The 21,208-nt window shown below is 39.4% G+C and overlaps 1 protein-coding gene and 1 long non-coding RNA gene across 5 annotated transcripts; one reads left to right on the plus strand and one right to left on the minus strand.

Moving 5' to 3' along the window:
• Positions 1 to 1,333: 1,333 nt before the first annotated feature.
• On the minus strand, positions 1,334 to 21,202 carry N6AMT1 (N-6 adenine-specific DNA methyltransferase 1). Of its 3 annotated transcripts, XM_042956138.1 has the most exons (8): positions 21,063 to 21,202; positions 19,035 to 19,121; positions 17,209 to 17,299; positions 16,755 to 16,853; positions 13,135 to 13,218; positions 9,968 to 10,109; positions 8,791 to 8,911; positions 1,334 to 1,396 (listed from the first exon to the last, which is right to left on the minus strand). In XM_042956138.1, the coding sequence occupies exons 1-7, from the start codon at positions 21,194 to 21,196 to the stop codon at positions 8,793 to 8,795; spliced, it is 756 nt and encodes a 251-aa protein (XP_042812072.1). In that variant the 5' UTR covers positions 21,197 to 21,202; the 3' UTR covers positions 1,334 to 1,396; positions 8,791 to 8,792. The 3 variants fall into 3 exon arrangements, with proteins under 3 accessions (XP_042812072.1, XP_042812071.1, XP_042812073.1); XM_042956137.1 differs by lacking the exon at positions 1,334 to 1,396 and having other exon boundaries at positions 8,287 to 8,911; XM_042956139.1 differs by lacking the exons at positions 1,334 to 1,396; positions 16,755 to 16,853 and having other exon boundaries at positions 8,287 to 8,911.
• Positions 5,664 to 13,227, plus strand: LOC122230335. Of its 2 annotated transcripts, XR_006207381.1 has the most exons (7): positions 5,664 to 5,752; positions 7,090 to 7,211; positions 9,107 to 9,277; positions 11,116 to 11,194; positions 11,821 to 12,060; positions 12,339 to 12,450; positions 13,143 to 13,227. It is a non-coding gene; the product is annotated as an uncharacterized LOC122230335 (long non-coding RNA). The 2 variants fall into 2 exon arrangements; XR_006207382.1 differs by lacking the exon at positions 9,107 to 9,277 and having other exon boundaries at positions 11,112 to 11,194.
• Positions 21,203 to 21,208: the final 6 nt, after the last annotated feature.

Here is a 21,208-nt window from a genome sequence, read left to right on the forward strand (position 1 = left end):
ACAGACCAATAACCTGAGTAACCAGCCTAGGGGAGGGAAGAGATAAGGAGGAGAAATGTAACCTGAGTAACCAGCCTAGGGGAGGGAAGAGATAAGGAGGCGAAATGGGCGGGTGGGTGGGGGAGAATATATCTGTATATCCAGAATTGACCCAGAGTTAATCCAGGCAATGCTGCGAGGCTGGTCGGGAGGAGCTGTCCGCAGGGTGGTGCCCCTCGGGTGGGTAAGCAGTTACCCAGTGCAAGGGGGCGGGGTTTGGCGTATTCTGAACCCACCTCTACTGTGGGTCCGGGAGTGATCCCTGAGGCCCCGCCTTGGTCGTGGTGGGGGGTGGGGGTGGGGGTGGGGAATGGAATGGTGATCCCCAGTCTCTTCTCCGTGGAGCCCACCCGGTGGACTCCGTTTGAGTCACCGCACTGTGCGGCGGGCGCAGACGGGTCGGTCCTTCTCGCTTGGCCAACTCCCCTGACCGTGCACTTGGCTGGGATTCAAAGTCCCGCTCCGTGCGCTCTGGCGCTGGGAAAGCGCCTCTCAGTGCGCGATGTGTGGCCCCGGCTGGCTTTGTCTGTGCCGCCACACTTCTGGGAGGACCGACTTCTCCTACTGTGGACTCAGAGCCGCTGCCCCCCGCGAGCCCCCAGGGTGGCAGACGCAGGCAGTTCTGTGCTATCGCGCAGCCCTCCAGGGAGGGAGCCGGGAGGGAGCCGCTTTCTCTAGCTGCGGACTGAGCCCCTGACCTACCACCGCACCCAGGCCCAGCTCCCCTCCTCCCCAGGGGCGCGAACAGGGAGCCGGCCCCAGTCCGAAGAAAGCCCCCCAGTTAGAGATGGGATCCCCCTCAGCCTCAGTCCGAGGCCTCTCTCCTGGCCAGATAGGGTCCTGCACTTTCCCAGCCACTGTTTCTCTTCTTCCCTCTGTCTCTCTGCAAAGGGGTTCCCTCCACTCCGTGCCCATGCAGCCTTTTTTATCTCCCCCAGTTTGCAGTTACCCACCTATCTTTTTTCCAGCTTTCCCATTTTCTTCCTAGTAGATTCAGTCTCTTTTCCTCCCAGGCTCTGGTATTCAGAGTCCTTTGGCTTCTACACGTCTTTGTTTGAGAACATAGGAAGCATGGATTCCCCCTACTTCTCTACCATGTTGCCCCCTCCTTACCTTAATGTCCTCTTAACTGGATTACATCTGCAGAGACCCTCTTTCCAAATAAGATCGCACTGTTGGTTCTGGTTGGACATGAATTGGGAGCGGGCCGGGGGTGGGGGGTGGTGAGAACTATTCAACCCAGTACAGTCAACTATTAATGTAGCTATCTCACCTTGTGGGTTTATCTGATGTATCTTCCTCCATCCCTCTATTTCCAGTCTTAAAATGTACTTACACTTCAAGTCTTTTATTATCACTATAATTGAAATTAAAAAAAAAATCAATCATAATATCTATTTACATAGCTTACTTCCATTATTTGGATAATGGAGGTATTCTAAATTATATCACTTTATCTTTTTTTTTTTTCTTTAAAGATTTTATTTTCAAGTAATCTCTGCACCCAAGATGGGGCTCGAACTCACAACCCTGAGATCAAGAGTTGCATGCTGTACTGCCTGAGCCAGCCAGGCGCCCCCTATCACTTTACCTTTGGATTCGCCCCCTTTTCTTATTTTTTTTAATTAGGCTTTTTGCTTTCTAATTTGCTGCTTACCTCTCCTGTTTCTACTATTTTCATAGTTGCCCTTGAACTCTGACCATACTGTATTGGTTTCCTAGGGTTACTGGAACAAATTACCACAACCTCAGTGATTTAGAACAACAGATATTTACTCTCTCACAGTTCTGGAGGCCAAAAATCTGAAATGGGTTTCTCCGGTCCAAGACCAAAGTGTCAGCAGGGCCTGACTCCCTTGGGAGGCTCTAGGGGAGAATCATTTCCTTGCCTTTTTTAGCTTCTAGAGCTCATTCCTTGCATTCCTTGGCTTGTGGTCCCTTGCTCCTTCTTCAAAGTCAGCAGCATGATCATAATACCCTCTCCTCTTTTGATTTAAAATCTCCCTCTTCTTGTCTTTTATAAGACACTTGTGATTCTACTCAGGGCCCATCTGGATAATCTAGGGTAATCTCCCCATCTCAAAATCCTTAATCATATCTGTGAAGTTCCTTTTGCCATATAAGGTAACATTCACATGGCTCTAGGGATTAGAACGTGGATATCTTGGGGGCTATTATTGAGCCTACCACACATGCATATCAAAATTAAGTCATATCTTTACCTCCTGAACAATAATACAAAGAGGACTTAGAATACTTTCACCCTTAACAAATGCCCTAGTTAATTTATATGCAACTGTTTTCAGTATTTTAGTTATTATTTTCAAACCACAGAAACCACACCATAATTATTAATAGTATTTTATATAATGTTTGTTTGCATTTATATACATATTTTCCATTTTATTTGTCATCAGTAATTCTTCCATTTGAGACTTTTGGGATGTTTTTCCTTTCTCCTGAAATACGTCTTTTAAAAGTTTCTTTATTGTAGATCTCTTGTTGGTAAACTCTGTCATTTTTATCTCTAAATATTACTTTTAAAAACCATTCATTTGTGGGGCACTTGGGTGGCTCAGTCAGTTAAATGTCTGACTCTTAGTTCTGGTTCAGGTCATGACCCCAGAGTCGTGGGATCCAGCCCCCCCCCCCCCGCAACCCCCCATTGGGTTTTGTGATGACAGCACCAGCCTGCTTGAGATTCTCTCTCTCCTTCAGTCTCTCTCCCCCGCTTGTGTGTACTCTCTCAAAAAAACAAAACAAAAAAACAGCAACAACAAAACTAAACCTTCATTTATGCAAGTTTTGTTGGAACAAAATAGATAGACTGTTAGTCCCAACACTTTGAGGATGTTATCCCACTAGCCTCCGGCTTTCATTTGTTGTGAGGCTGTTCAAGAGATCTGTTGTTACTTTATAGTTTCTTTGTAGCAATGTTGGCAAACATATTAAAGGGACAAATAGTAATACTTTGTGGTTTGTGGGCCATATGGTTTCTGGGGTGTAAGCTGTAACTACTCAATTCTGTCACTAGAGGCCAAAGCAGCCCCACCCAACACATAAGTGAACTGGCATGGCTGTGTTCTAATATCTTAGTGATGAAAACGTTTGCCAGCCCCTGCTGGAGAGTGAGTTATACCTTCCCTTTGATTAAAGCCTTTTTTTTTTAATGTTAATTTTTTATTTTTGAGAAAGAGAGAGAGAGAAACAGAGAGAGAGAAACAGCATGCAAGCAGGGGAGGGGCAGGGAGAGACGGAGACACAGAATCTGAAGCAGTCTCCAGGCTCTGAGCTGTCAGCACAGAGCCCAACGCAGGGCTCGAACTCATGAACCACGAGATTATGACCTAAGCCGAAATCGGACACTTTACCAACTGAGCTATCCAGGCATCCATCCCTCCTTGATTACCTTTTAAGAGCTCTTTGCCTTTGATGTTTTGAAATGTCACTGCTATATGTCTAGCATATTTTCTTTTTGTTTGTGCTTCTAGAATCTATCTTCTTTTTTAAAAGTCAATTCTGGAAAAATATTACCCATGATCTTTCCAAATATTGCCTTTCTTACATACTTTTCGGGACTCTTGTTTTGCCAGACCTTTTCATTCTATCCTTCATAATCATTATTGCTCCTTCATGTTTTCCTTTGGTCTCTGTGGGTGGCACTATATGAATTTTTCTCCAGTTCACTAATTCTATTTTTAGCTATTTATCCTGTCCATGGTGGGTTTTGATTTTAGGAATTCTGCTTCTCATTTTTAGAAAATAACTTCTGGAAAAACTGTTCTTATTTAAGGTAAGATAAACTTGTTGGTATATATTTATCAGAAAATGCAAACGCATGTGCACTGGAAGATACAAATGTGGTCACAACAGAAAAAAAGTAGAAGGAATCCAAATGTTCAACAGTAGAATAGATAAATTTTGATATAGTCATATGATAGAAATAATAAGGATGAATATACAAAAAATGAAAATGAACAAATCGTTGCCATAGACAACTGCACAGAAGAATCTCATAAAAACACTATTGAGTGAAAGAATTCATGACTCATGGACATAAGTTCAAAGGAGGAAGACCTGATCTATAGTATAAGGAACGTAACAGAATTCTAAGATGGCCTGCAAGGTTCACTCCGACTGCTGTACATGCACTGTGTTATCCCCACGCTCTGACTGTGGGTAGGACTTGTGGATACGACTTGATTTCTCCCCTGTCATTACGTTACATTAAATGGCAATGGCAAAAAATTTTTGCAGTTGTAATTAAGGTCCCTCAACAGTGGAGTCTGAATTAATTAATTAAAAGGAACATTGGAGTGCCTGGGTGGCTCAGTCGGTTAAGCATATGACTTCAGCTCAGGTCATGATCTTGCAGTTCGTGGGTTTAAGCCCCGCGTGCGGCTCTGTGCTGACAGCTCAGAGCCTGGAGCCTGCTTCAGATTCTGTCTCCCTATCTCCCTGCCCTTCCTCCACTCATGCTCTGTCTCTTGCTCTCTTAAAAATAAACATAAAAAAAATAAAAGGGGGGTGCCTGGGTGGCTCAGTCAGTTGAATGTCCGACTCCGGCTCAGATCGTGATCTCACAGTTCATGAGTTTGAGCTCCGCATCGGGCTCTGTGCTGATAGCTCAGAGCCTGGAGCCTGTTTTGGATTCTGTGCCTCCCTCTCTGCACCCACCCACTGCCCCCCATGCTCTTTCTCAAAATTAAATAAACATAAAATAATTTTAAAAAAATAAAAGGAAGATTATATTGGGTGAACTCGTCCTATCCAGGTGAGCCCTTTAAAAGGGCCTCTAGGCCCTCATGTAGTTTTGAAGGTAGAGAAATTCTACTGCTGGCCATAAAGAAGCAAGTAGCCATTTTGTGAACTGTGGAGGTGATTATGGTACAAAGATCTGAGAGAAGCCTGTAGGTGAGAATTGTCCCTAGCTGACAGCCAGAAAACAGCAGCTTTAGTCCTATAACCACCTGAAAAAGGACCTTGAGCCCTGGATGAGATCATAGCCAGGACCAACACCTTTACTACAGCCTGGAGAGATTCTAAGCAGCGAATCCAGCTCACTATACCCACGGCCCTGACCCAAAGATACTGGGAGACAATACATTTGTGTTGTTTAACACCAACACCAGTAAAGTTACAGTCGTCAGCTATGCAGAAATAAACTAACACAAAAAGCCAGACAATGGTTTCCCTTGGGGAAATCTCCCATTCATGACTGGGAATGAAATCTGGTGTAGCTTCTGGAATGCTGGTAATGTTCTGTTTCTTGATTTGGGTGTAGTATAAATGGATGTTGACTTTATAAAAATCCATCAAACTAGACTATACAGTCTATAAGGTATGTTCCACCTCAATACAAAGTTTACATAAAAAGAAAAATGAAAACAGATGGATATAGACATTGGTATGTATTGTGTTATTTTATATGTAAAGTAATTTTAGTGCACGTATGAATCAACTACACATAGGATGATTTACATTTATTCATAAGGGTTCCTAACATGGCTATGTTTCTCTTCATCTGCTCCTGAGTCATTTCAGTCCTGTCCTAATTTTTCTCTTTTTTCAGTCCTGTCTCAATTTGTATTCCTTTTTCTCCCCAGAAAAAGGAATGAGGGAAAGTATGAAGGAAAAAGAAAAAAAAAAAAAGAACTACAACTAAATTTTGGAATGCAATATTAACAGTTTTAAAATACACTGTGTATTTTTGGTGAGTATAAATTAACACTAATGCACTTCCATGTGTCTATTTCTCATTTTTAAAAGTTGACTTCAATTTGTTCTTTCCAAACAGCATCTTCTTGTGAGCTTTTCTTTGATTATGTTAACTCTTTAAACACGTCAAACATTCCACAATCTGAACGTAGCAATTCCACTGTTTATATTCCTTAGGTGTCCAATTCTGTTAATTTTTCCTTCTGTTCTCATTGATTGTAGCTTCTCCGTGATCAACAGTTTAGATCATTTTAATGTTAGCTTTTTCACGTTAATGTTGCCGCCTCATATAGATATGAATTAAATCCTACAGCAGAGGGTAGCACAGACCCAGGGTCTGATTTCTCATAGATTATTACTGTTTTTCTTTTCATTCAAGGTACTAAGTTTTTTTTGTTGCTTCCCTTGGGCCAAATGATGCGGTTTTACAGGTCCTCTTTTTTCCTGTATTTAACAGCTCTTTTTGACACAAAAAGAGCTGGATTTGCAACTCTCCTCCTGAAGGCTCAGGGCCATGGTTCTTACTGACCACCAGGACTTAGCATCCACTTTTCACACTAGTATTGTTTTCTCTTGTTTGTAGAAATGCAGGTATTTCCCTGTCTTTAATTATTGTATTAGTCTCCTAGTCACCATGACCCTAGGAGAAATGTATTTTCTCACAGTTCTGGAGCCTGGAAGTCCCAGAGCAAAGCACCGGCAGGTTGGGTTTCTTCTGCAGTCTTTCTCCTCGGCTTGCAGACAGCTACCTTCTCACTGCATCTTGTAGGGTTTTGTTCTGTGTCCAAGCACCAACCACCGCCCGCCCCGGTGTCTCCATGTCCCTACCGGCCCCCACCCCCCGCCCTGGTGTCTCCATGTCCGGATTTCCTGTTCTTGTAGGAACCCCAGCCAGACTGGATCAGGGCCCATCTTAACAGCCTCATTTAACCATAATCACCTCTTTAAGGCCCCGTCTCCAAACACAGTCACATTCTGAAGTACTGGGGCCTAGAATGTCAACATATGAATTTTGGGGAGACACAATTTACTCCATAACAACTATACAAGTGAGGTTTTGGGAGTTTTTGAAGTTATTTCTATGTTTCTAATTTAAGCTGACAGAAGTCCTCTATGCTAATTTTAAAGTGTTTCAAGCATTATCTGAAAATATTCAAGACCCCACTCCCCAAGCTCACAATAAAGTTCTAAGCTTTTCATAACCTTTTTTTTTCCCCTGGGATACAAGAGATTGGCTGTAAGATTTCAGATGGCACTATTTCCGGGAAGGAGAATAGATTTTCAGATATTAGATTTAAGTAAATACTAATTTGGCATCTTTGCTGCTTTCAGCACAAGCAAATGGAAAGAAATCATCTGGGAATCTGACCTGTGTCTAAGTGCTGCCATACTGGCCTGACCCTTCACTACTGAGCTCCTTTGAACAAGTTATTTAATCTTTCTGAACATCAAAGGTAATTTCACTCCTTCTGTGGATTGTCCTAAGGATTAAATAAGAATGCTATTTAAAACAGTAGTTCTAAAATTTGGTGGGCTACCTTAAGTAACAGGGGGAAGCACATTTTAAACGGTACAGGTTTTGGGTCTGCTCAGCAGAGGGTTCCACGGGTCTGTGGTGGGGCTCAGGAATTTATAATCTTAAAAAGCTTCTCCAAGTGACACTAAACGTAGCCGAATTAAAAATTAATTCTAGATTCTGCTCACTCAGATCCTATAGTCCTGTTCTTTGAGTTTGATAAATATTATTTTAAATGGTATAGAAGTTATGGAAGAAGAGGTTCCTAAACTTAGTAAAGGTAATTTGACATTTCCTAAAAGATGCATGTCAGTTTTTAAATTTTGTTTTCATGTTTTTATTTATTTTTGAGAGGCAGAGCCTGAGCAGGGGAGGGGCAGAGAGAGAGAGAGAGAGAGAGAGAGAGAGAGACAGAATCCGAAGCAGGCTCCAGGCTCTGAGCTGTCAGCACAGAGCCCGACGTGGGGCTCGGACACACGGGCCATGAGATCATGACCTGAGCCAAAGTCGGGCGCTTATCCGGCTGAGCCACCCAGGCACCCCTTTGTCAGCTTTTAAAAGTGTGATTAACCTAAGAGCTGTGAGTTTGTTTATATACAACTCTCCTTGATCTAAGAAAAAATGTATAGCAGTTTGCAAGATATATTCAAGAAGAAGATAGAAGTATATGACAAAAGCATAAAAGGTAGGAAAAATCTGACCAGTGAGAAACATGGAGGCTGGAGGCATTCTAAATAATAGAAATAGAATGGAGACAATGAGCAAGTGAAAGTAAATTAAAAAAATTTTTAATAATGAAAACCTTCTTAAAATTATACAAGTAACTGGGGTTGTGCAAATAACCCATAAAAGAGTGAAAGTCCCTCTGTTCCTTCCTGCCATTTCCCTTCTGAGACTTCTTTTTTTTTTAAAGAGCATGTAAGCAGGGGGGAAGGGTAGAGGGAGGCAAGAGAATCTCAAGCAGGCTCCAGGCTCAGCAGAGAACTCAACATGGGGCTCAACCCCACGACGCTGGGATCATGACTTGAGCCAAAATCAAGAACCAGACTCTCAACCAGCTGAGCCACCCAGGCTCCCCATGAGACTTACTTATATAGACATATAGACATGCCCTCTCTGTTGGTTTTTTAAAATTATACATACAGGATAATACTGTTTTGTAATTTGCTCTTTTTCACTTGATGGTACATTATGAACCCCTTCAGGTTCAGTGTACACAAACCTAACTCATGTTTAGTGGCTGGATAGGTGACTCACATTCAGGTTTTATATGTAAAATACACATAATATATCTCGGATACGCATTTACTTGCACTTATGCAAAAATTTCCATAGACTTGATTCCTGGGTAAAAGGGACTGCTATATCCTTCTACCTTCTTCTATATAACCTGACAATTCTATACTTGTTAACCAAGAAATGACTTCAGTTTCACAACATGCTGAATATATTCCGCTTCTCTCTCTCCGTATATTTATACATACATTCAACATCATCTATATTATCAATATACGCACATTCAGCACAATACACGGCACTTGGTGAACTTCAGGACTGAGAGGGCTTCTCGGCCTGCTTGCCTGGAAAGTGCCACAGTCCCTTGTAGACCCTTTGTTGTCATTGTTTTCAAAATTTCTTCTAAAATGAAAATTAAAACAAAAGGTAAAATCGAATTAAAACCATCTGGTGAAGACGGTATGATCACTAAACAGTTTAATAAGATGATAGAGACAGACGATTTGCAAGTTCTCCTCATCTGCGAAAACAATGTATTCCAAGTAAATTTCTATTAAAATGGACTTGAGTCAGATGGGAGCACTCTGTATTTTCAAGGTGTCGCTGAGAGTCTCAATCAGACTGAAAGGCCCTGCCCTGCCGTGGAAGCTACTCCGAACTCAACAGAAACATGAACTACACTTGTCATTACAGCAAGTGATTTGTTCAGCTGCTTGGCTCCAATCTTGGCCTCACACGCTTCCTCTGGGATGAAAAAAGTCAGTGAAGGTGGGCAAATGTATAGTGACAGTACACAGTGGAAGGAAGTAGCTTATCTCTTTTGGGCACATTGAAAAAAGCAACATCTTCCCTTTTGTAAATAAATAATACTAAAGACTGAGTTAAGAAAATGGAGCTACAAACAACCTGAAACAAAACTTAGTCATCATGATGTGATTTAAGGGGCTGAGAACATAAGGTAAAGATAAAAATCAAACTTGTGTACAGAAAGAGAAGAAGAGAACTAAACTCAGGTCAGTTTAGTTACACAGTAATCTAACCAAGATCTCAACATCCATACCATGAGATAGCTTTCATGATGGAACTTCACCTGAAAACATTACGTAGCACAACTTGTCAAGGGCATGAAGATTACAAGGGGGAGACAAAATTCAAAATATTCAGGATGAGGTGTTAAAAGAAGAAATTACAGATTTTGTGTCTGAATATTAATTTATTAATTGAGGGAAAAATGCGCCCCCCCCTTAAAAAAAAAACAACAACAGTACTTTCTAAAACCAAGAAAAACTATGTCTTAAAAATCTCTCTCCTTTCAAGATGAATGTTATGTTTGTATGAGCTGTTGTCAGTGATTATATTGACAATATTTCAGGTTACTTTATAAATTATACTTTTTAACATGATTAAATTATGATTTCAGCACAGTCAGTGGTTAAAAGATAAACTGGTCTGTATTACCTGGATTATTTTCTTTAATGGTAACTAAATAGAATAATCCTCTTGGTGACAGAAGATCTGCAGCCAGTGGGAAGAACCTGTCCATGACCTCTCGACCATTTCTGCCACCGGCCCAAGCAGCCTCTACTCCGTGACTTCCCACCTGTGACCATTTAGAAAAGACTTTTGTATCTATTCATTTAGAATCATTTAGAATCACAAACAGTTACATTTAGAATCACAAACAGAATCTTTTTGACAAGTAACATTTACCAAACAAGTACTGTATACAGTTTGTATTTTACTGCTGTCCAGGAGACAGTAAAGTTGAATCTGAGCCCCACTGTTTCCTAGCCATGTGATCTTATGTAAATTTGTAATTTTTATGAGTTTCCTCCCTTATCTATAAAACCAGGAAAACAATAGTTTCAACAGTAAAATTATAACAATTATTTTTTTCCATTTTTAGGAATAACTGAAGAAATATATTTAAAGTTTGAAAACAGGGCCCTGTACATATCAAGTGCTTAGTAATAGCTGTTACTATTTCTGCAATGCTTATGTTGATAGACATAGGTAATTCTTATACTTAATATAGAACAATCAGGAAGAAACTAAAAGAGAGATCCTATATTATAAAATATCTACTTTGCAGGAAGTTAGTTTCAAAATGCCCCACTGCATCTGGCTCTCTTCTAGATTAAAGTATGAATCGTATAGACCTTTTTTAAGGAATCCATTTAATATATAAAGGCTCACCAAAGCATTTTCTTCCTGTAACAATCTAATTCTATTGTAGAAGCAAAACCCGTGAGAGTTCATACAGTATTAAAAATCATTAGATTCTTATTGTATATTGTTTCAAAACTAAAGAATTCAAAAAATATTTTAACCCTAACAATTATTTTCTTTCCATATCTATAGTTTAAATTAATTGTATAAATCATGCCTGTTGCTTTTATTCATATAAAATGGCATGTTTCTCCATTAAAATAAATTTCTTTATGCCTTTAACTATATACATATATTATTTTGTAAATAAGGGAAATATGTTCATATACCTGCCTTAGAAAGAACTGCACTTTCCCCTTTTACTGTTTTGCTGGTCTGTTCCTCCCTCATCTTATATACACACGTTTTTCCTTTTTGTCCACGTTTTACAAAGACAGGATTATGTTCTACATTCTTGCACCATATCTTGCTTTTGTCAATTATCAACACTTTATGGAGAGCTCTTCATGTGATCAGGTATGGTTCTAATTTACTCTTTTAATGGCTGTCTACAATTTTATAATGGAAAAGTTAGCATATCTTAATGTAGCTATTGATGGGCAGCCAAAGTGTTCATTTACTTACTTTTTTTTGTATCTAATTTAAATTTTTTTTTTTTTTTCAACGTTTTTTATTTATTTTTGGGACAGAGAGAGACAGAGCATGAACGGGGGAGGGGCAGAGAGAGAGGGAGACACAGAATCGGAAACAGGCTCCAGGCTCCGAGCCATCAGCCCAGAGCCTGACGCGGGGCTCGAACTCACGGACCGCGAGATCGTGACCTGGCTGAAGTCGGACGCTTAACCGACTGCGCCACCCAGGCGTAAATTATTCCCATATCTACCATACACTTCTCAATACAATTTCCACAAATTTAATCATATTGGGAAACTTATCAGTTCCTTCCTCCTGGAGATGTCCCCTTCCTGGCATTCCTAGAATCACCTCTTTTTCTGGGGCTCATGTGTTCCTCTTCCATGGTTTACCCCTTTATTTTGGTGGAGCCCATTCCCTGGATGTTTTATCAGGTAAAGTGGTCTGTGGACAGAGTGCATGGTGAATGACAGGTTGTGCCAAGCCTGTCTCCTGTCATTCTCTTCCAGAATGGACCAGGATCTCTCTGTGCTAGACCCTGTTCATACGCCTCCCCAGGGATGCTCAGCCAGGTGTATCTGCTTGCGTTAGAAATGCTCTTACAGGAAGGTCTCCTGGCACCAGGCACATTCTTAAGGCCACAAAGGGAGGGTTTCCACCTTTACAAGGAGGAGTCATGTTTGGTGGTCTGCTGTTTGCCTGCTACCTGAGCCTTGCCAGACCTGCTCCTGTTCCTTCAGAGCTCACAGGTACAAGCCAGAGGTTCCTAACCTCGTGTCTCTAGGTATACTATTAAGCACAGCCAAAATTTTTTATAGACACAAACTTAACTATTATTTTTATATCTCCTGGATCTAACCTCTAAGTCTCTTATCTTTTACTTTCATGATTTCCTTCTTTTTATCTTCATGCTCTATGCACTGAAATCTTTCATCTGGTTTCCAGAACACTAATTCAGGTCTTCAAGGAGACCATATTCTCTTTTAATTCCTTTCCTAAGGTTTTATTTTGTAAAATATGTTTTTAGGCTCCAGGAGATCTTCATTGTGCTGCACTGTGATTCTGCTCCCCAGCTAATAGCTCAGCTCATGGGAATGATGACGCTAGCTCTCTCTGTTGGGACTGCAAAATAGCCCAAGGTGCTGTCTACACTCAATTATCTGTATGTCCCAGCAGCTGTAAGGCTCAGGAGAAGCAAGTACATAGCTCAGTCATGGGAATGTGGAAGAAAGGAAGCCTGTTTGCATCCCCATGTTTCCAGAATCTCCTCTGCATTCACAGTCTTGCCAGAAATTTGTAGACCATGATTTAGTTAAGCTAGCCTTAGTCCATTACTAAACTTTGTCTGCCTTGACCATTCTCTCTTTAAATTGGGAAATGGTTGATTTACCTCTTCATTATTGAAGATTTTCCAAATCATCTGTTCCAAGATGATTTCTTTTCCCTACCTGAAATAAGAATCCTCCCCCACCACCTGTGAAAGGAGGAAAACTGAGACTTTCAGAAATAATTACTATATGAATTTAAGGATGATTAGAAATGCTCTTTTGCAAATTTGCCATTTGTGATAAAAGACACACACGAGCAAATTTAAACACACGGCCTGATTTCAATGGGAATTTTAAGGATGAATATGGGTCACTATATTTCATTAGTTTTAGATTCCTTTCCTACGTCTCCCGACATACTCAATTATTGACAATTGTGAGTAATATCAGAGCAGTCTGTGTTAATCAGCAGTTGACTAATGTCATAATGAAGTTCATTTGATTTTATAAAGAAAATAGCTGAAAACATTAATAATTATTTGTTCCATGTCTTACCTCTTCAGGTGGAGTCACTACATAGGGGGGATTAAACACCAGAAGATCAACTTTTTCCTTCAATCTTGGTAGCAAGCCTTTGACCTAAATGTTCAATAGTCAGAATTTTAAGCTGGACTCGGAATTAAAACAGATAAATAAATAAATATATCTTTAAAAATACTCTCCTCCCATGTAGAGAAAAATGTGTGAGAGGGCCAAAAATGTAGACAGAGATAGAGATTAATATTTTTACATTTTCATTCATGCATATAAAGATTATACGCATTTACCTAAAAATATGAAATTAAACTATCAGAATGAACAGAAAATGTTCAAGAAAGCCTCTGTTTTTCAACAGCTAATGCTTACACACTGGTTCACTTTTACAAGATTAAATAAGAAAGCGAGCACTCCTATGTTCTACATAGATATGCACACACTTTAAGGCTATAGCTGTAACTTAAACATTTTCTATCATCGAGGTGTAATGTATTATATATATATATATATATATATATTTACTTTCTACTTCTTTAATGACTCATAAATGTATTGGCTGGAACAATTAGAGACCAAAGAAAGGACTGAAAAGAGTGGAAGAGACACTGAAAACATTAATTGTTTGGCATTTTGTAAATCTTTAAACTGGGTTCCAATTTTCTGTGAAACCACAATAAAAATGTCTTTTTTTTTTTTTAAATAAAAATGTCTTTTTAGGGTATTTTTCAGGGTAAGATGTGATTTAAAGTCTTCTTCCTTTGACTCCTCTGATGATTGAATTAAGTAAGTATTTAAAAAAATCGTGTCTGGTCATGTCACCCTGCACCTTCACAGGCACAGTAAAGTGAAAACACGGTATCTGGGTGGGTTCTCACCTCTAAAGCCATTTACTTCAATTATCACTTTGTACAGACTCTCACCCATGACTTCTGAGGTTGTTTCTTGAGATGGAATAGCTGAGGTACTTCACGGCAGTGTCCAAAGTGTTAGCTCTCTTATTAACATTCTTGCAATTTCCCCATTTATGCACACGCACTTACCACTTTTTACTATTTTTCTTTAAATGGGCTTTTTTTCGTTGTTAAATAAATTTGCTGTAAAGGGAAATCACTATTACTTTCTGGAAATAGAAATGACTACAAGGATAAATGAGATAAGAGTTAAAAAAAAAGGTTATAGTTAATCATTACTGTTGCCAGGCTGAGAGTGACCCAAGCCATCTGTCTCTATTAGAGAGACATCTGTAAGTGTTTAGAAGGTGTTAAATAACAACAACAAGCTGAGACCTTCTCCTGGATGTAATGACAATGGCTGAAAGAGAATTAAAGAGGAAACAGCTTTGACATTATATGATTCAAAGTTATTTAAAACTCAGCCATACCTTCTAATGTTGGGCACATCACTGGCCTATTATTTACATACATTATGAAACACTGCCTTAGAGCTTCCATTTTACCCTGTTTCTAAAAGAAATACTACTTTTATCATTTTTAAGCCTGTTAACTATGTAGTTCAAAGAGAACACTGGAACAGTGTCTTTGAGGAGATGTTGTAAGGTAACTTTTTTTTCTCCATTCTTTTCAAAAGAGAAAAGTGCCGTTTTTGAGGAAAGTAATGAAGATGCATCCTTGTCTGCAGGTAGAAGATGACTAAGGTTAATCTGCTGTTCCCTTTAGGAGCAACACTGGAGAGTGAGGAAATACAGCTGAAACAGCCGAGAGCTTTATTTTCAATTCCATAAAGAAATTAAGCTTCTCACATTGTAAAAAGAAGTCTGGAAGGTAATTTTCCAGAAATGTTCAGTAAGGAAACTAGAAAAGAATTTGCTTTGCAATTGTTTACAATGGCCCTGAGGTACTATATACTAATAATCATTGCAGTACTGGATTTTAAATGAAGGAAAAAACTGATGGATTTAAATAAAGGAAACAACATGGAAAATAATGTGGTTTAAAAGAAAATGGATTTAAATGAGAAAATTACTGATATAAAGTCTAATCACAGGCATCCCTCACCCACTCATATTCAGCTTTCGTGTGGTCTCAGAGCATTAGAACAGATCCAAGAACTTGGAAGTAAGCAAAGAGGCCTCTGACAAGAAGTTTTAAAACCGTATAGCAAAACATGTGCTATTTATTCATGAGAGGTACTTGTTCAGAGCCCCTGAACTCTTAGTTTAAATACAAGTCTAACTAAATCACTTGTTTGGTATTCTAGCACAGAGCACATGAAGAGAGAGAGGAAATGCCATTAACAGGTAGCAGTAAAATAAGACAGCATAAAGCAGGTAAAAGGAGAAGATGAGGAGGAGAGGAAATAAGAACTCAAATCTCTGCAGGCTATAGCCCCTCAGCGTGAAGGCAGAAACACCTGAATAAGCCTCTTTATCACAGCACAGGATGATAAATGATGTGCATATTAATGGCCCTGAGTCAGTAAAAGGTCGTTATGTTTAGTTTGTTTTAGGAATGTAAGGAAAGGCATACGATGTATTTGAAAAAGTCTTTCTTCTAAAACTAAAAAAAGAAACAAAGCAAAAGTACTACTTTGTAAACAGGTAAGCTTAGTTACCCAAAACAATGATTTTATTGTGATAATCTATGCCTAGTGTTCTGAATATAAACAAACGTAGAGTTTTGTATATTGATCATAATACCTATGTTCACGCTCACCTCTTCTTTCTTTGCCACACGTCAGCATGAAGAGCTGACTCTGGCATGGGCTACCACGAGCCATGTCCTGAAAGTTGTGAGACACCTACATTTAGATTCCCAAGATCTGGATTTAAATTCTGGATTTATCGGGGTGCCTGGGTGGCTCAGTCGGTTGAGCGTCCAACTTCAGCTCAGGTCATGATCTCGCGGTCTGTGAGTTTGAGCCAGGCATCAGTCTCTGTGCTGACGGCCCAGAGCCTGGAGCCTGCTTCGGATTTTGTGTCTCCCTCTCTCTCTGCTCTTCCCCGACTCATGCTCTCTCTCTCTCTCTCAAAAATAAATAAAGCTTAAAAAAAAACACTTTTGGGGCGCCTGGGTGGCTCAGTCGGTTAAGCGTCTGACTTCGGCTCAGGTCATGATCTCACAGTCCGTGAGTTCAAGCCCCGTGTTGGGCTCTGTGCTGACAGCTCAGAGCCTGAGCCTGCTTCAGATTCTGTGTCTCCCTCTCTCTCTGACCCTCCCCCATTCATGCTCTGTCTCTGTCTCAAAAATAAATAAAACATTAAAAAAAATTTTTTTTAAATAAATAAATAAAAATAAAAAATAAAAAAAAACATTTTTTTTAAATTCTGGATTTATCACTTTATTAGTTATGTGACTTTAAAAAATGAATCTCACCTCAGTTTCTACCTCTGTTTAAAAAAAAGATATTCTGAATTTCTTGTATCTCTAAAGTTTTATTATTATATCAAAAACATATTTAATACTAATTATGGACACATTAAAGAAACAAGTTAAAATTTTAAAGGGCAAAACCACCTCAGTGATCCCATGCAAATCACTGGGCCTAAACCAGTCATCTCCATATTTCAATCCTCCTTGGTCATAGTGAGAGATTGAGAGATGGCATATGACCCAAGTTGATCCAAGCAATACTCATTCTGGGGCTTTTGTCAGACTAACTGAATAGAAAGAGCTTCTTACCATGAGGGGGGTTGGGGGTGGGTGGTGGTGAAGAAGCTGTTTGCTGAGGAATAAGATACAGACATGCAGGTATCCTGTTACCATGAAATTAAAGACTACCTAGAAATAGAACCAATAGAGAGAGAAGGTCAGAGCTAAGAAAAAGATGCCTGTCTTATCATTTGAGTTCCTGGAACCAGCTGTGCCTGAAGCCACCCATTCTTTTTACTTAAGTTTGTACTGGATTCTCTGTCACTTCTATCCAAAAGATGACTGATCCATACAAACCAGTAGAAATTCCCTTTGAACTGTGGACAAGATGGACTGCATCAATCAAGAATTTACTTTGAAAATGATGGGGTATACTATTTAGTGGATTAGAAGTTAATTATGACTCAAGCTTCTTTGACCTAAATCATCTTAACATTATCTGAAAAGGAAATGAACTATTATTAGACAAGGATTAACAGCTCACCAAGTCTGTAATCACTGGCTGAATGTGGACTTTGTTACAGTGTGCTGTCTCCAGAGTACAAGCTGCTGCCTCAGGGTTGATATCAGTGCACCTATAAACAGAAAAGAAAGAAAACTGTATCTTACATCCCGGAGGTACATCTATTACTGAAAAATTTTAAAATGTTCCACTGCTTTTACATAAAGCAAATTTAGAAAAAAATGAAAATGATTTAATAATGGTGAATGAAAAGAACAAAGACTTGTCATATTAATGAAAAAGGTTGTTATATTGACATAAATGTGCAAGAGTAGAAAAATATACATGCATACACATCTGAAGGAATTTATTAAGTTATGAATCCAGGAGCGTCTGTGTGGCTCAGTTGGTTAAGTGTCTGATTCTTTTTTTTTTTTTTTTAATGTTTTATTTATTCTTGAGGGAGAGAGAGACAGAGCATGAGCGGGGATGGGACACAGAGAGACGGAGACACAGAATCTGAAGCAGGCTCCAGGCTCTGAGCTGTCAGCACAGAGCCTGACCCAGGGCTCGAACCCACGAACCGTGAGATCATGACCTGAGCCGAAGTCGGACGCTCAACCGACTGAGCCACCCAGGCGCCCCAAGTGTCTGATTCTTGATACTGGTTCAGGTCATAATCTCATAGTTCGTGAGTTCAAGCCCTGTGTCAGGCTCTGCACTGGTAGTGTGGATCCTCTTGAGATTCTCTCTCTCTCTCTCTCTCTCTCTCTGCCCCTCCCCTGCTCTTTCTCTCTCTCAAAATAAGTAAATAAACTTTAATAAATAAAACATTGAGGGGCGCCTGGATGGCTCAGTCGGTTAAGCGTCCGACTTCAGCTCAGGTCACGATCTCACCGTCCTTGAGTTCGAGCCCTGTGTCGGGCTCTGGGCTGATGGCTCAGAGCCTGGAGCCTGCTTCCGGTTCTGTGTCTCCCTCTCTCTCTGCCCCTCCCCCATTCATGCTCTGTCTCTCTCTGTCTCAAAAATAAATAAACGTTAAAAAAAAAAAAAATTAAAAAAAAATAAAATAAAACATCGAGATTGACGATGTAAAAATAAATAAATTACAAATCCAATGAATACTATGCAGCCACCAAAAACGAAATATTTCTTAAGATTAAAAAAAAAAGTTTATCTATTTATTTTGAGAGAGCGTGAGAGTGAGTGAGAGAGAGAGAGAGAGAGAGAGAGAGAGAGAGAAGGCAGCACAGGGGCAGAGAGAGAGGGAGAGAGGGGATCCCAAGCAGGCTCCATGCTTAACCTGACTTGGGGCTCAATCCCATGACCGTGAGATCAGGACCTGAGCTGAAATCAAGAGATGGATGTTCAATTAACTGAGTCACCCAGGTACCCCCCACAAAATGAAATTTAAAAGGAATTTTTGAAAAACATTCATGATACAATATTAAATGAAGAACATAGAAAATGAGGAAAAAAAGAGGGAAACACATTTGGACCATGATAAAATTTTGAAGTAATTTTTATTTTCTTCTTTATAGTTTCCATACTCTCAAATTTTCTTTAAAAATTTAAGTAGCTTTCATTTTTTTCCAGTAATCAGACTGTTTACCTAAAAAAAAATTCAAATTTAGAAATGACCTAAAATTGTTTTGTTGCCTCTATAATTATGTAGCATGATGGAACAGTTTTGAACATGCAGTTACAATTTTTAGGGAAGAATAATTTACAATGAGTCCTTACTACACTTAAATAGACCCTTTCAGATATATATTATTTATTTACAAAAATGATTCCGTTCAAGTAGTCACACCCCTAGTGAATTTCTTAGCGGAGGATGTGGATAAATTTGATATACTTACACTTACATGTACAAGGCCTGAGGACCTATCATAGAGGCTAGGAATGCAGATACCACTCCAGACCCTGACCCTACTTCAAGGCATATTTCCACTCTAAAAAAAGCAAAATAAAATAAATATTAGTGTAGTAAGATTAAAATACACATTACAGAAAATTACTCTCATCCTACTTTTAATATATATTTCTCCAGCATCATCAGTTGTCTGCAAATATATGGAAATATAAAAAAAATTATAAACATGCTAATTTCTGACACTGCTTTCTGCATATTTAGTACTATTTAACTCAAAATTGGGGTGTGTAATTTGAGTTCATAACATAGATGGCTTTCAATTAATTTCTACAAAACATTACATAAAAACTGTGGAATAAAACTGAGTATTGAAAATATTAACATGAAAGACATCAGCCCTTCCCACAAGGAACTTCTGGTTTAGTATTTCCTAAAATGACAGGGTCAGTGTTATTACAATATTTATTTATGAACGAGGTTTTCTCCATCATTTAAAAGTACCTAACATTCATAAATTGATCAGCATATCCTAGGGAAAAAAAGTTCCCCCTTTCTACTAACAGATTTAGAGCAGCAAAGAAATTCCATATTTGCACAGCTATATGCTGAACTGGGAAAATACCAGAGTATCTGGTTTTAGAATATTAACAATAATCTTTAAAATGCTTTTGAATAAACTGTTATATTTTATCCTTCAATTGAATTTATTTCCCTGCCTATGATCTTATATATGCATCAAAAGCACCAATTATCTCCATCACAGAAATGGGTTTGATTAGACTTAGGGAGACTTTCTAGCACCTAACTCCTCAAGTATCCAACAAAAAATGCTAGCTGCTTCTAACTTTTGGAACCGTCCACATCATCTGACAAACCTTTATTATTCTGTGGGAAGGTCTGTTGAATCTTACCAGGCGGCTTTTATTTGAAAATAACTATCATGGTTTCATAAACAATTAGAATTCCAAGACTAGAAGTAATCCCACTTTATAACAAAATCAACTTCTTTCACAGCATACTTTGCTTGTAAATCTTTCTGGGATATCTTAAGACTAAAAGACAAGTTATAAAAACAGTACTTTTCCGTTCTATATTCCAGTAAATCCAAAAGTTCCATCGTTTACAATGAAAAGCTAGTTTAATAAGAGTTGGGACATTTTATATCTGACCAGATTTAAGAGATAAAGAAACACAATATAAATCTTTAAAGCCTAACAGCTGTTTCATCTTGAGAAAACCAATTTCAAGTCTTGATCTTTACATAAATCTAATTACTCAAATACCTTTCATTTAAAAAATTACAATATAGGTATTCATTTTTTAATGTTACTTAAAATTTATGGGGGCACTTCAACAAGTCAATTTTAACATTTATAAAGTGCTGGGAAAAATTCTATAGGCTGCTAGCTATGTAGCTATTTACATTTCTAACAATTAAATGAAAAATTAAGTTCTGCAGTCGCACTCGCCACATTTCAGGTGTTCGGTAGCCACACAAGTCTAACAGGCAACTGCTACAGAGCATGCTCTTCAATGGGTTTAAAAATACTTCCCCAAGCCAGTATCTCACTTCATTTCATTTTTGTGCTCTTCCATTGCTCGAGGGTGCTTCTGTGTATTGAGTAAATTAAGTGCCACACGGCTTTTAACATTTACTAAAAAATGTAATATTAATAAGCAATGTTGGTTTTTGGACGTGTTATAGTATCGCTGCGCTCCAGGGCTTTGTGTTCTGCATACTAACAGCTGGAAGGAAAAGATCCATCCTAGCGTGGTAGGGAGCTATGGAGCTCCTGAGACCAAAACAAATGGCAAAAGTAGACAGATCCCTGGCACGCTCATTACATGTATCTACAGGCAAATCCCTAATAACGGCGTTCTGGTCTCAGTGTTCGCTAAGTGGGCTGACACTGCCTCCTCTCCCGGCAGACAGCGTCGGTCCTTTCCTTGGCCCTCCTTCGCTACCGCTTCTCTAGGACGCCCGAGCCCTCTCCCGCTGGGACCCTCGCCCTCCTCGCACCCCATGAGCTCGGCCGCTGCCGCCTCGAGCGCGTCCAGCAGCAGGAACGTATCCTCCGCCGGCTCGTACACATTGCTGAAGGCGCCCCGGCCCACATGTCCGTGCAGCGGCGTCGGGAGACCCGGCGCCGCCATCCCGCTTCTCTC

The sequence above is a fragment of the Panthera leo genome, chromosome C2 (genome assembly GCF_018350215.1).
Source record: "Panthera leo isolate Ple1 chromosome C2, P.leo_Ple1_pat1.1, whole genome shotgun sequence".
NCBI lineage: Eukaryota > Metazoa > Chordata > Mammalia > Carnivora > Felidae > Panthera > Panthera leo.

Coding starts and splice junctions, on each gene's coding strand:
- N6AMT1 (XM_042956138.1), bottom strand. CDS start 21,196: ATGGCGGCGCCGGGTCTCCCGACGCCGCTGCACGGACATGTGGGCCGG. Junction 19,122..21,062: donor GCAGCGGCCGAGCTCATGGG/GTGCGAGGAGGG, acceptor TGCTTTTTTTAG/AGTGGAAATATGCCTTGAAG. Junction 17,300..19,034: donor GGTCCTCAGGCCTTGTACAT/GTAAGTGTAAGT, acceptor TTCTGTTTATAG/GTGCACTGATATCAACCCTG.